The sequence below is a fragment of the Lissotriton helveticus genome, chromosome 10, assembly GCF_964261635.1.
Source record: "Lissotriton helveticus chromosome 10, aLisHel1.1, whole genome shotgun sequence".
Taxonomy (NCBI): Eukaryota; Metazoa; Chordata; class Amphibia; order Caudata; family Salamandridae; genus Lissotriton; species Lissotriton helveticus.
Window position 1 is genome coordinate 255,162,684 of NC_136071.1, and position 13,213 is coordinate 255,175,896.

General features: G+C 48.0%; 1 protein-coding gene across 1 annotated transcript in view; it reads right to left on the reverse strand.

The window, feature by feature from the left end:
- OXSR1 (oxidative stress responsive kinase 1) overlaps positions 1–13,213 on the reverse strand; it is a 633,421-nt gene that overhangs the window by 313,953 nt on the left and 306,255 nt on the right. Inside the window, exon 5 of the mRNA XM_078665259.1 lies at positions 3,285–3,340. Coding sequence (XP_078521385.1) covers positions 3,285–3,340 — 56 coding nt within the window. The remainder of the gene's footprint in view (positions 1–3,284; positions 3,341–13,213) is intronic.

Here is a 13,213-nt window from a genome sequence, read left to right on the forward strand (position 1 = left end):
GCGGCACCAAGGATCGCCAACGGAGGTCCGTTCCAGGGACGCCCGTCCCGGTCACCGCCAAAATCGAGGCCCCGGCTGCGCACGCCGGGGCTAGGCCTCCAAGGGCTGCAGCTGCGTGTTCAGCGTCAGGCGGCGCAGGAGCTTAGTCCAGCACACCGATGGGTTCTCCACACCTTCCGCTACCAGTTGAGGTCGGTGTATCACCTCGTGGGTCCGGGAGCCAGGATAAATGCTTCGGATTATTGTCGGGCCGGCGGGAGCTCTAACAAGCTACGTCCACCATCTTCGCCCGCTAGGCCACGCCCCATGTTGACCAACTTTTGATCTTTATTAGGACTCCGGTTCCGTAACTCTGAACCTTGAGTAGTCCGTCCACTTTGTTTTTACTTAATGCAGGTTGGCCATTATTAAAGATTTTTGTAAAGGCACAACCTTTGCATTTTTTAATACACTTACACATTCACGTTTAGTCACCTCCTAATTTGGGCACTGTTGCACTCACCACATCCTGCTCCGCTGCAATCAGGCGTCGTAGCACGCTGGGGGGACATTCGGTCACCCCAGCAGGGACCCAATGATGAAGCATGTCACCAACTAGTGGTGAGGGAGGGTCCTTCTAATAAGCAAGGTTCTTTCCCTCTTTTTAACACTGGGTGACTATAAAGCCCATCAGGTTTCATCCTTAGAGGAGGACCTATTGGGCGTGCATAGGGAGTTAGATAGATTTCGCTGTGCGCATGCACGTGTGTGAGCATTGATCACATGTGCAGCACAGAGCGAAATAATATTACACCTCACTATCTTAGTTTGATAGCACCTTTATCACAGTCACTCCTTTGTTGTTAATTTACATTTGGTTGGGGTACAGGAGTGCCTACTCATGCCCTTTCTCTCTTGTTGATATTGACTAGAAACCACTTTAAACATGCATTGGAATAGCCATCTGGTCTCGCCTTTGGGACCTTAGAAGTGTTAAACCATGCAGCACATTATCCTGAGTGCTGTGCAACCAGGGATTGAAATTTACCCTTGGGAACAGGGCAGCTTTTTTTTTTATTACTTCCTGCGTGAATGCCGACGGAAGACCCATTCTCGCAGGCATTGTTGACAGTTATTATGCCGTCCCAACACAAAGGTTACATAAAGTTTGAGAGTTGAGTAAGGGCATTTATTCTGATTCAGATGTAAAATTCCCTAGAAGAGAGCACCGTGTCCAAAAAATTGGATTCAGGATGTGATTTCAACGAGAAGTAATTACATTTGAAGGCAATTCTAAAATGCAATGTGTAGTTTGTAGCTTATTATGAAAGGACTTGTCCGTGAGTTAACTTGAACTGTGTAGCAGAAGATACTGTCCAAAGTCTTTCATAACTAAGATCGGAGTGTATTTCAGACTAACTTAGATTGTCACCAGAAAGCCAGTGTACAAGCCAAAACAGTGGTAACAATGACATACTGTACATAGTAATGGTAAGCACACACCAGTCCCTGATTAGATTCACTCTTAAACAGGTTCTACGTGCAAGACAGGAAATCAGTGCAAAATCTACCCTCTCCAATGCCAAGTCAGAGGCACTGGCACGGCATTAAGAGCTGCTATTAACCCCTTCCACGCTAATGACAAAGCCAGCTCGTCATGGGCGTTACCTGCGCTACGCGGATGACGAGCTGGCTTTGTCATAAACAAGCCATTTTTGAAATTCCAGCGCACAGCGGGAAAACGCGGTAGCGCGGAAGCGGTTAAAAGAAGCCACGAGTGCCAATTACACGTCCTATCAACTCCATGGAATCATGGGGCTGTGGTACATACCGGGATTGCGACACGCATGTAGATCGCGTCATGTTGCAGCAACGATTCATGGGCAATGTAGTCCACGTATAAGAAGCACCACAGTTATTCGAGGAACGTCTGAAATCACAGTCAAAGCGAGCTTCTGCAGCATTTACACAAATAGGGATTACAGGCCAAGAAAACAATCAATGATGCTAATATAATGGGTATTAAAGATTATTCGTATGTTGCAGCAAGGATCCATGGGAAATGCAATATTCGTGCGACAAGATAAGCGCGAAACGTGTTGTCAGGAAACTAAAACGAGCAGCAAACACAAAAAAGGCTGTAAATACTAAACAAGATAAGCGCGAAGCGCGTTGTCGGGGAACAAAAACTAGCAGCAGCAGGCCACAAAAAAAAAATGTGCTCTACGAATACCATGAATAACAGAAAGAGTAAGAGAACATGTAACAGGGGCAGTCCTCATGAGAGGTTACAAAAGACCAAAAGGAAGGACTTTTAAGCATTTTCACCCCAAAACAAAACAGCCATTTATGAAGGCCAGTAACAGGAACCAATGAAAAAGATAGGCGGTGCTCGAAGTCCACATTGTAGATACAGCATGTCTCAAAGAGACCGTGCATGTGCTTCCTAGGCGGGACCTAAAAAGAGCTGGAAAATAAATTGTCATTTAACTGGGCACTCATGTTGCAGGCAAAAGAAAATTGTGGACATTCAAATTTAGCATAAAAATAAAATTGCACACTTTGTATCACTTTTGTCACTAAGGAGAAGGGATCTATTTTTCGGAGATGTGAAGCATATGTACAAGCATTGTTAAGTTACTTGTAGGGAAGGGAGCCAATAAGAAAACTGGTCTGACCCATTGCTCAATACTGTATGCTATGATGGGCTTAAGCATCAGGTAACTGACAATTTAACCGACTACTGGATGAAGCCCGCTGACTAAAAGCTACTCTGTCTATGTATACTATAAAAGCAATAAAAAAAATGTCTGGTGAGTCAGCTAAAGCGGTCTCAAATTCACTACCGCATCAAAAAAAAGACAAAACCACTATGTCAGAAAACACAACAAAAATTAAACTAAAGAGAAATCGCATTAAATTGTCTTGTAAGGTGGGACCTTTGTAAGTGACGATTTTGGTTGTCTGTTGACATAGGTAAAACCTTTCATAATAATTACATGCCCATACTATATATTTACGTTTTACACTGTGCCAAAAAGCCACAATTAGGCCACTTGGAAGTGATGCAGATATATTTGAGACGATAGTGAAGGTGGAAAACTGCAGGGCAAACATTTGACAGGCAATTAAAACACTCCTAACTAAGCCATGCCTTAAGAAAACACAATTGAGCAACAAGCGGTAATGCTGAATACATGAAAGCATAAGGTGAGAAACAAGACTTCAAAAGCATTAAACTTATTTTCTGAAAAATTTAAAAAGTTAAGAGATTTGCTCCTCCCGAAAAAAATGTGAAATTATACCTGCAATCTGCACAGAGCCATCTTCTCCAAGAAGAATATTTCCTGCTTTCAAGTCCCTGAGGAAATAAAAACAACTTTTAATAATGCACCTAAGTTTCAAAGTATTTTGCCCAAACACCCTAGCATAAAATTACATAAATAATAAGCAAAACAATTTCTTGAATAACTATTGCTTAAAAAAGAAATTTACCAACGTGCAAGTTACTCAGTATTTTCAATGTATTTATTTGCAAGTAGCCATACCCTTTTAATAGCGCTCTAGGCACCTGTAAAAATTATTAACAATTGACCATTATGGGCCCCATTATGAACTGGGCGCAGATGAGACCCCACAGGAGAGATTGAGAGTGTAGGGCTTGAGGAGGGGTGGGTGCAGGTGTCCTCACAGGGAAGACTGGCAGGGTGGGGCTTAGGAGGGAAAAGTACCACAACCGCCCAACTACAAGTATTACAAGGTAAAACCTAATGAGTTTCCAATTACATTTTTCCCTTCCTGAAAGGAAAGAGGATGTGTGGGGAAACAGGCCCAGAATCAGCAAAAACATGTGAAACTGGACCCAGCAAATCTGGCTCACGGGGTTTTAGCCCGATTCCAGTGGTGAAACTTATAATGGCCTGTAATCGTGGTGGAACTCATTCAAAGTCACTCTCTGGACACCACACCTTCACGTTCAATTACCAGTGGACTACTAATGGTTCCAAAAGAGGAAAATCAGAAGCTTTTGATCTACTGAAGTTCCTTTGATGCCAACTGGGGCATGTCAGCGCGAAGCAACACCCAGGAAATAGCTGAGAGTCAGGCCAAAGGAGTAGTATGGTTTACTGTCAAGATGCAATTCGATTAAACACAGGGTAATATGCAGCAGCAAAAGGATGCAGCAGGGAAACCTGGCTGGTACTGCCTATGTCAGCAGTGAATCGCGAAATGGAAACTTTTACTTTATTTTTATACTCTTTCATAAAATGATCACTGTAGGTTAAAAAAACATCGTTATATGCTCTCTTCTACGCTCAGAAACAGCAGATTGGTATGAACATCAGGATTTAGTGTCTAGGTTTGGATCAATAAGCAACGAATTCTATAAGTTAGGGTATGCAATGTATTCCACTACCTTGAACAAGCACTGGAAAAACCAATAGGTCACTCCCTTGGGAACGATTTTGGTAACTATCAGCTTTGTAACCTGTTTTTGGTGGTGCTGTGTAACATCTTCAAAATAAACATAATGCACAAGTTACTTACCTTCGGTAACAATATATCGGTAAGAAACTGTAGTTTGTGTTAGATTCCTTACCTTAGAATATCCCCAGGCGTCGGACTGGATCCAGAAAGTTTTGCGTAGCAGTACCCTTGCACATCAGTAGACGTTGTCTGCGGCTCTGCGTCAGTCGTCGTTGGGCACCTGGGATGACGTCGGAGTACTTAGACACCGCCCTTGCGCGCTGACATCAGTTCTTATACACAGCTTTTCCGCGCCAGGAATGCAGAGCCATGATACAAACCAACACTGGTGCCATGAAACTAGGGCCCTCAAAGGGAAGAACCGTAACCCTAGATATCGGTTCGCAGAACGGGGAGGATGGGTGGGACGTTAAGGAATCTGACACTAACTACTGTTTCTTACAGATATATCGTTACCGAAGGTAAGTCACTTGTGCATCTGAAAGAAACAGGTTAGTGTTAGAGTCCTTACCTTAGAATAGATACCCCAGCAATATCAATCCCGCTGGTGGGTCTGCGAACCAAGATCAAACCAGAAAGTCCTGGAGAACAGAACGGCCAAAGAAGCCGTCTCTCCGGACTTGGCTGTCCAGACAGTAGTGTCTAGCAAACATGTGCAGCGAGGCCCACGTAGCTGCCTGACAGATGTCCTGCAAGGGAACTCCCCGACCCAGGGCAGTAGTAGCCGCTGTGGCCTGAGTGGAATGGGTCCCCAGCCCAACAGGAGGCTCCTTTTTAGCCAAAGAGTAGCATACCTTGATGCACAACACGACCCACAGAGAGATGGTCCGTCTGTGCACCGTCCGTCTCTTTCTAGCGCCCACGTAACCAACAAAGAGCTGGTCGTCCACACGGAACTGGCGTGTGCGGTCCAGATAGAATGAGAGCGCATGTTTTGGGTCCAGACGGTGGAGCCACTCTTCCTCTTTCGAGGGATGCAGAGGCGGAAGGAAGGTGGGCAAGGTGATGGACTGCCCGATGTTGAAGGCTGTGACTACCTTGGGCAGGAAAGAGGGACGCGTTCTCAAGACAACTTTTTCCGGATGGACAGAAAGGAAAGGAGGTTTGGTAGAAAGAGCCTGGAGCTCACTCACTCTCCTGGCCGAGGTGATGGCAACCAGGAAGGCAGTCTTAAGAGTGAGAAGACGAAGAGGGCAATTGTGAAGTGGCTCGAAAGGAGCGCACATCAAATGAGTAAGAACAAGGTTCAAGTCCCACTGAGGCATCACGAAAGGAACAGGAAGAAACATGTGAGTGATACCCTTCAAGAATCAATTTACAACAGGGGACTTGAAAAGAGAAGGCTGATCAGGTAGCCTTAAAAAGGCTGAAATGGCAGAGAAGTAGCCCTTGATAGTGCCCAGAGCAGAGCCCTGCTGGGCAAGGGAAAGAAGAAAGAGGAGAACCTCTGAAAGGGGGACAGAAAGGGGATCCACAGCCTTTGCTGTGCACCATGCCACAAATGTGTTCCACCTGCAGGCCCAGTCCGGAGCCACAAGGATGACTTGGGCCCGGTCGCGCCTGATCTTCAGCACTCTGGGCAGAAATGGTATAGGTGGAAAGGCGTACAATAGACCGCAGCTCCACTCGCGAAAAAAACTCCGAGCGAGTGCCGCCTTGGAAATTCCAACGCGCAGAACTGATGACATTGCGCGTTCTCTTCGGTGGCGAATAGATCTAACCAAGGCTCTCCCCATCGCTGAAAGAGGCCTTGCGCCACGTCAGAGTTCAGATGCCATTCGTGATCCATCATGCACCGGCAGTTGAGTTCGTCCGCGCTGGCGTTCAGGGAACCTGCCAGGTGTTGAACCACCAGGGTGACGCGCCCTGGTGTTCCAGCCATTGTCAGAGGCGCACAGCCTCCTGACAAAGGGTCCACGTCCCAGAAGCCGCAGCGTAAACCTGACCGAGACTCGGGATAAAGGCTGAAAGATCGGAATCAGAGCCTGAATATCCCGAACCCGCTGTTCAGGAGGATAAACCCGAAACAGCGCAGAATCCAGAACCGCTCCAATGAAGAGGAGCTTCTGAGAGGGACACAGGTGTGACTTCGGCACATTGATGGAGAACCCCAGCAGGTGCAGGAGGTCTACCGTAGTCTGGAGGTGGCTGACGACTGTCTGGGGCGAGCCTGCCTTCAACAACCAGTCGTCGAGGTAGGGGAAGACTGACACCCCTAATCTGCGCAGATGGGCTGCGACCACCGCCATCACTTTCTTGAACACCCAAGGGGCACTGGTAAGGCAAAAGGGGAGCACGGTAAACTGGAAGTGCTCAAGGCCTACTGTGAACCACAGGTAACGCCAGTGGGCCGGCAGAACGGGGATGTGAAAATATGTGTCTTGCAAGTCCAACGCTACCATCCAGTCTTCTGGGTCTAGGGCAGCCAAGACCTGCTCCAAAGTCTGCATCTTTAACTTCTCCTCCCGAAGGAAGCCGTTGACGTTCCGCAGGTCCAAGATAGGGCGTTGGCCCCCTTTGCCCTTCTTGGGAACCAGAAAGTAGTGGGAGTAACAACCACACCCTACTTCTGACCCAGGAACGCGCTTGATGGCCCCCTTGGCCAAGAGGGCCGTAACTTCCTCTTGCAGAAGTTGCAAGTGATCGCCCGACATGCGGTGGTACTGCGGTGGCATGGCTGGAGGGGTCGCCTCGAAGGGGAGCGAGTAGCCCCTTCGGACGATTTGCAGCACCCACCTGTCAGATGTGATGGAGCGCCAGTGGAGGAGGTGATGGCGAACCCTGCTCCCCACTGACGTTGAATGGGCCTGAAAGCTCGGACTAGGAAGGCTTTGAGGCAGATGCTGCGGGGGTGGATGAGGACTGGCCTCGCCGCTGTCCCCTGGCACCGCTACGGCGGTTACCACGTCTGCCGCCGCGCTAGATGTTAGTCTGTGGCCCGTGACTGGCAGGACGTGAAGGGGCACCCCTTCCTTGGCCACGAAAGGAGCGAAAAGCATACGTTTTCTGGCGCTGGCCCGACAGGCCCAAGGACTTGGCCGTAGCCCTGGAGTCCTTGAAACGCTCAAGCGCACTGTCTGCCTTGTCGCCAAAGAGGCGACGGCCATCAAACAGCATGTACATGAGGGAATTCTGGACATCAGCCGAAAAGTTGGCGGACCTCAGCCAGGCATGGCGGCGAACCGCCACAGTCGTGGAAACGCCCTGCCCAGCGAGTCCGTGGTATCCAGCACACATCGGATAGAATACCGTGCTGCATCCTGCCCTTCTGCAAGAGCTTGAGCGAGTTTGACCCGGGCCTTCTCCGGGCAAGCTGGCAGCACGTCGCGACCATGTACCACAGAGAGTGGGTATAACTGCCCAAAAGGCAAGCGGTGTTGAACGACCGCAACCCCAAACTAAGTGAGGAGAACAGCTTCTTAACTAACTGCTCATACCTTTTGGATTCCCGATCAGGTGGTGCAGTCGGGAATGCGGTCTGGGAGTTAGAAGCCTGAATAACCAGGCTCTCGGGGTGAGGTGTGTGGACAGGAAGCTAGGGTCGCCCAGGGCCGGGCGGTGGCACCTGGCCACATTCCGATCTACAGGGGGACCTGTAGCGGGCCTGGACCAAGTGCCCAACAGAACGTCAGTAAGGGCCTCATTAAACGGCAGTAGAGGCTCCGAAGACCTTGCCTGCAGTTTAAGGACCTCGGTGAGGAGGTTAGTCCTCACGGCCGCGACGGGGAGCTCAAGACCCAAGGCCTTGGCCGCCCTCGTCAGCACCACGCTGTAAGCAGCCCCCTCCTCCGTAGCCACAGTAGGAGGGGAGACAAAGACAGTGTCGGGCGAAGTGTCCAAACCACTGGCCTCCCCTAGATCCACTGCCCAGTCCGGTTACGACTGGCACTCTCGTGCCAGAGGGTTCTCAGACCCCTCCCAATCACCCTCGCCTCCCATCTCCTGATAGTCAGGTTCAAAGGATGGGGCCGGATCATAGAAGAATTGCTGGTCGACCTTACGACCCCTCCACCGGCACCGGCACCGACCCCCAGGGTGTCGCCCCCGACGAAGTCTTTCCCGGTCCCTCCCTCGGTTCGGATCCGGTGTCGGACGACGCAGCATTCGACGCCGAGAGAAGAGTAATCAGACCCTGGACAACATACAATAAAACAGTCAGAGGAGTTTTTTTTAAGACATGCCATTAATCCATTTCCTTATTGATTTATTGGCTGACGATAAGCAGCTGTGGCGATGCATTCTAGAAGTGTGGACTCGTACACACATTCGAAAAAGAGGGGGTTGCAGGTATGCCCAGGAGGGGCAACGTCCCAGTAACTATACCATTGGGATGAACATGGTTTCCGAATGGACTGCTGTTCTTGTGTACTGTGCTGACTGAGTGATGTGTGTTGTATTGTCTTTGTTTGCTCCAGGTGAAAAACATAAAAAGATTGTTGAAGTGTGGCGAGAACTGACCCTTGCCCTGAAGAAATTGGCGTAAGTTCAGTCATGGCAATGAAACATGTTGGACCTCTAAACAAAATAGATAGGTGGCAACAGTGTGGCTTGGTTTTAATGTGAGCAGACCCACAGCATAGAAAAAAACAGTACAGCTAGTGGTTGTCTAGCTCGTTTTTAGTCTTGGTGTAGCGGCATTCACGTTCAGTTCCCGCTATTCTGTTATTGGGTCAGAATAGGTGGGCATACGGATAAGTTACCCGAGTGCCGGTCTTACGATTCACCACACTGAGCACGTGACTTTTTCTTCACTTTTTCTACAAGTCTAAACTTTTTTTGTTGTGGCATGGCAGTTGCTGATGAGAACCTGAGTTTACGGGTGAGAACCTATCTGTAAACTCCCATGGTGTTGCTCCATTGAGGCACTGCTAGCCTTTCACCACCTTTTTCTAAACACTTGATTCTTTGCACTACAAGCTGGGATTCTAACCGGGGGAGACCAAGTACAAGAATGTTATACAAAGGTGACCATGGATTCCCAACAACAGACAGTATTAGCTGTAGCTGCTGTTGATATACATAATTCTGTGTGGCCAACAATGGTGAAGGGAAATCCAACCATCATGTTCAGATAAAGGATCGGGTCCTTATTCTATTGTAATATTGTGAGTGGGGGACCACCTGATCTGTATCCCTCTATAGCTCCTTTTTGTAAATGTCATTATTAGTCTCGCCAAATGCACCCCGAAAATGCAAAAAACTAGGATAAGCAAGTCTCACCACTTTCTTTTTGTCATCCTATATTTCATTCTGTCGTTTGTCCCTTTCTTCCTACAATTGGGCCTTCCCTTTCCCAATACCTTCCCCACCCCTTTAACTATTTCTTCACCCCTCTTCACCTCCCTTCTGTGGTTTGTTGAGCTCTGCCATAGTTTCTCCATTCCTTACATTCATTGCTTTCTCCATTGGTTTGTTCCTTTTAGTTTCCTTCCTTCATACCCTAGTTTATCAGCATTTCCGGCTTTCTTTGATCTTCCTTTCATGCTCTTCATCTACATTCCTCCTGCCATATCCCTGAATAGTATCCACACAGCAGGACACACTAGTAATGCTCAGGTCATTTTGAAAAGTGTCTTTAAAATATTTTTGCTGATTAGAGAAATCGAAAACATCAGAATGTAATCGAAGGGTATCAAGATGCCAAATCCTAGAGGAGCAATCTCAGTTTCATTGTTTCAAATCAATAAAACAGACGTTATTGAGTTGATTTGACCCATAAGCAGCTCAATTATTATTCCTCACATTAGCTTTCTGTTTTCAACCCCTCACTGATATTTAAATGTCATTTCTTTGCATGCTGTAAGGGGAGATAAGGAAACTTGCATTCCAATACTATACAAGAACAGTGACACAAGACTGAGCATAAGGATAGTACTGAAAATTGCGCTGTTTATATTGAGTACCTGCGCGTAACAGGGGATGGTGCATTCTGCCTCCACTGCTTCTCACTTATCTTCAAAGGGCTGTCTGAACAAGTTACTTTTGTTCAGTCAGCCATTATCTGGTAGAGACCATATCTAGCTGCAGATTCCGTATCTTCGAATATTACACGGTGGTCTGTCTCTCTCTCTCTGTCTCTCTCTCTCTCTCTCTCGCTCTATCTAATCACTACAGCCTCGCGCTGACCTCTGTTCTTGATTGTTTACCAACACAGAGCCAAGCTGAGAAGGAATGACTTGTGTGCCAAGTGATATCCCAAAGGATCTCTGTAAATGAGAATTACAAACAGTCCGCAGAACAGGGAGGATGAAAGGCTCAGTAGGGAATCTGCAGCTCGATAAAGTCTCTACCAGATAAGGCGTCACTGAAGGTAAGCAAGTTGTTCATCTGATAGAGACTTTTAGCCACAGAGACATTAGAATAGATACCAAAGCAGTATCTCTTCGAAGGTGGGTTTGCGGACTAATCATGCAAAAAAGTCCTGGGGGACATAAGGGGCAAAATGCCTATCTCTCCAGACTTGACTATCCAGGCAGTAGTGATTTGCAAACAGCGTGTGCAGTAATCTAGACGTGGCTGTCTCACACATGCCCAGAACTGGGAGCCCTCTAGCTAACACAAAGGTAGCAGCTTTAGCTCTAGTAGAATGACCTTGCAAATTTGCTAACCCACCTGGCAGATGTGATGGCCACAAGTAAGATAGATTGATGGTCAGTGGTCTTAGAGGGCAGCTGTGTATCGGTCCAAATGGTGAGCACATGAGGAAGGTGAGGACGAAATTCAGGTCCCCAATGGGGTATGATGAAGGGCATAGGAGGAAAGGTGTTGCAAACTTTAAGGAAGCTAGTCACAACAGGTGACTTGCACAGGGAAGGCTGATCCAGCAACCGAAGTGAGGCAGAAATGGCATAAAGGTACCCCCTTAATCACGCCCAAAGCAAAGCCTTGCCGGGCTAAGGATAAAATAAACAGCATAAATTCAGAGAAGGGTGCTGTCAAAAGATCAACAGATTCGGTTACACAGCAAGCAACAAACGTGTCCCTACGGCAGTCAAATTGTTTTTGTGGAGGGATTCCTGGCTGACATCACACACTTCGAGAGGAAAGCTGAACACACAACTCTTGCTGCTCAATCTCCATGTGTGCAGGTGGAGAGCGAACAGGTTCGGCTGCAGAACCCTATCCTGCTGCGACAGGAGATCCTCCCAAAGAAGCAGCCTAATCGGAGGACAGATGCTCATCTTCAGGAGTTCAGGATATCAGACGCTCCTTGCCAAATCCGGGGCCACTAACATACAACTGCCTGGGAAGACCCAGCTTTTAACAGCCAGTCGTCAAGGTAGGGGAAGACTGGAACCCCTAACCTCTGCAGATGAGCTGCAACACCTAGGTGAGCACCCAAGGAGCACTGGTGAGTCCAAAGGGGAGCAAAAGGAATTGAAAGTGCTTGTGGCCAATCGCAGGTACCGTCTATGGGCAGGCAAGACTGGAACATTGGACTAAGTGTCGAGCAATGCTATCATCAAGTCTCCAGGGTTGAGGACAGATAATACCCTGGAAGTTAAGGCCTGGACCACCAAGGTCTAAGAAGTGGAGTGCTGGGAGAGGAAGGCTGGATCCCAGGGAAATAGGCCATGTCAGTTAGCATTGGGCCTGTGCACAGGAGTGCCAGTGCAGAGCTTAGCCCAGGCCCCGAACAAAACATCTGTGAGGGCTACATTAAAGGATGGTAAAGGCTCTGAGGAGGATACCCGGGCTGAAGCACCAGTCAAGATGCTAGTTTTGACCTCAACCATGGGCATCAGGTCCAGGACATCAACTGCGCGCCTGAACATCATTGCGGAAAAAGACCCTTTCTCTGTAGCCACTGTGCAAGAGCGAGAGAAGGCCAATGTCAGGTGAGGTGTCCAGACCATTGGTGTCAGACAAGTCCTCGTACGAGGTGTCATCAGCAATGGACTTTGCTAAGGGGTCGGAATAAACATTGGGATCCCTCAGATCACCTCCATTCATGGTACTCAGTGGGCCTTTCAAGGAAATAGGGCTCCATCTCACATTCAGGCCATATGGGCCTGGTCGGCACTAGAGCCAATACTGTGCTACGCCGATCCATATCGTAGTCGGGAATCACGATGTGTTCAGCACCACTGGAACAGTCCACAGAGGTGGTTGCGAAGCCACAACTGGAGTGTTCCGGCCAGCTTTCTCCCTAGTGTACTTCTCTTCCACGGCTGCACTCTGTATTGCCTATGTTGCTCTACTTATTTATTATTCACCAATCCAGCTCAGCTAAAAAAAAACGTGGTTGCTTTATTATGTAAGCATGTACATACATGGTGAGGGTGAGCCTACAAAATGATGAAACTTTCGCATCATATTGCATTTTTTGTTTGTTTATAGATATTGTACAGCACAGCTAAAAAGCAATAAGCAAAAGGCATTAAGTTCCCAATGGCGCAACCTATTGGCTTTTCCAAGGCTCTCACAGGAGAGGCAGAGCTCCAGTCGAACGTCATCCACACACCAAAGGGGCACCAAGGAACTAATGTCAACGTGCTGGGGTGCCGCCTATTGAAGTACCGCTCAAGTCACTTCCAGCGCGGATGATGCCAATGATTCCACCAAGAGCCGAATGGTGTCACATACTGGCAGGAAGATGAATTGGTCCAATATGTACACATCCAGTCTGATACCTGGGGAATTATGCTAAGTAAGGAATCTGCACCCAGATGCTCTATCAGATACACCATTTAGTGCCAGAGCAGCCATCTTAAGGAGCTTCCATGATTTGGTAGGCCATAGCCAG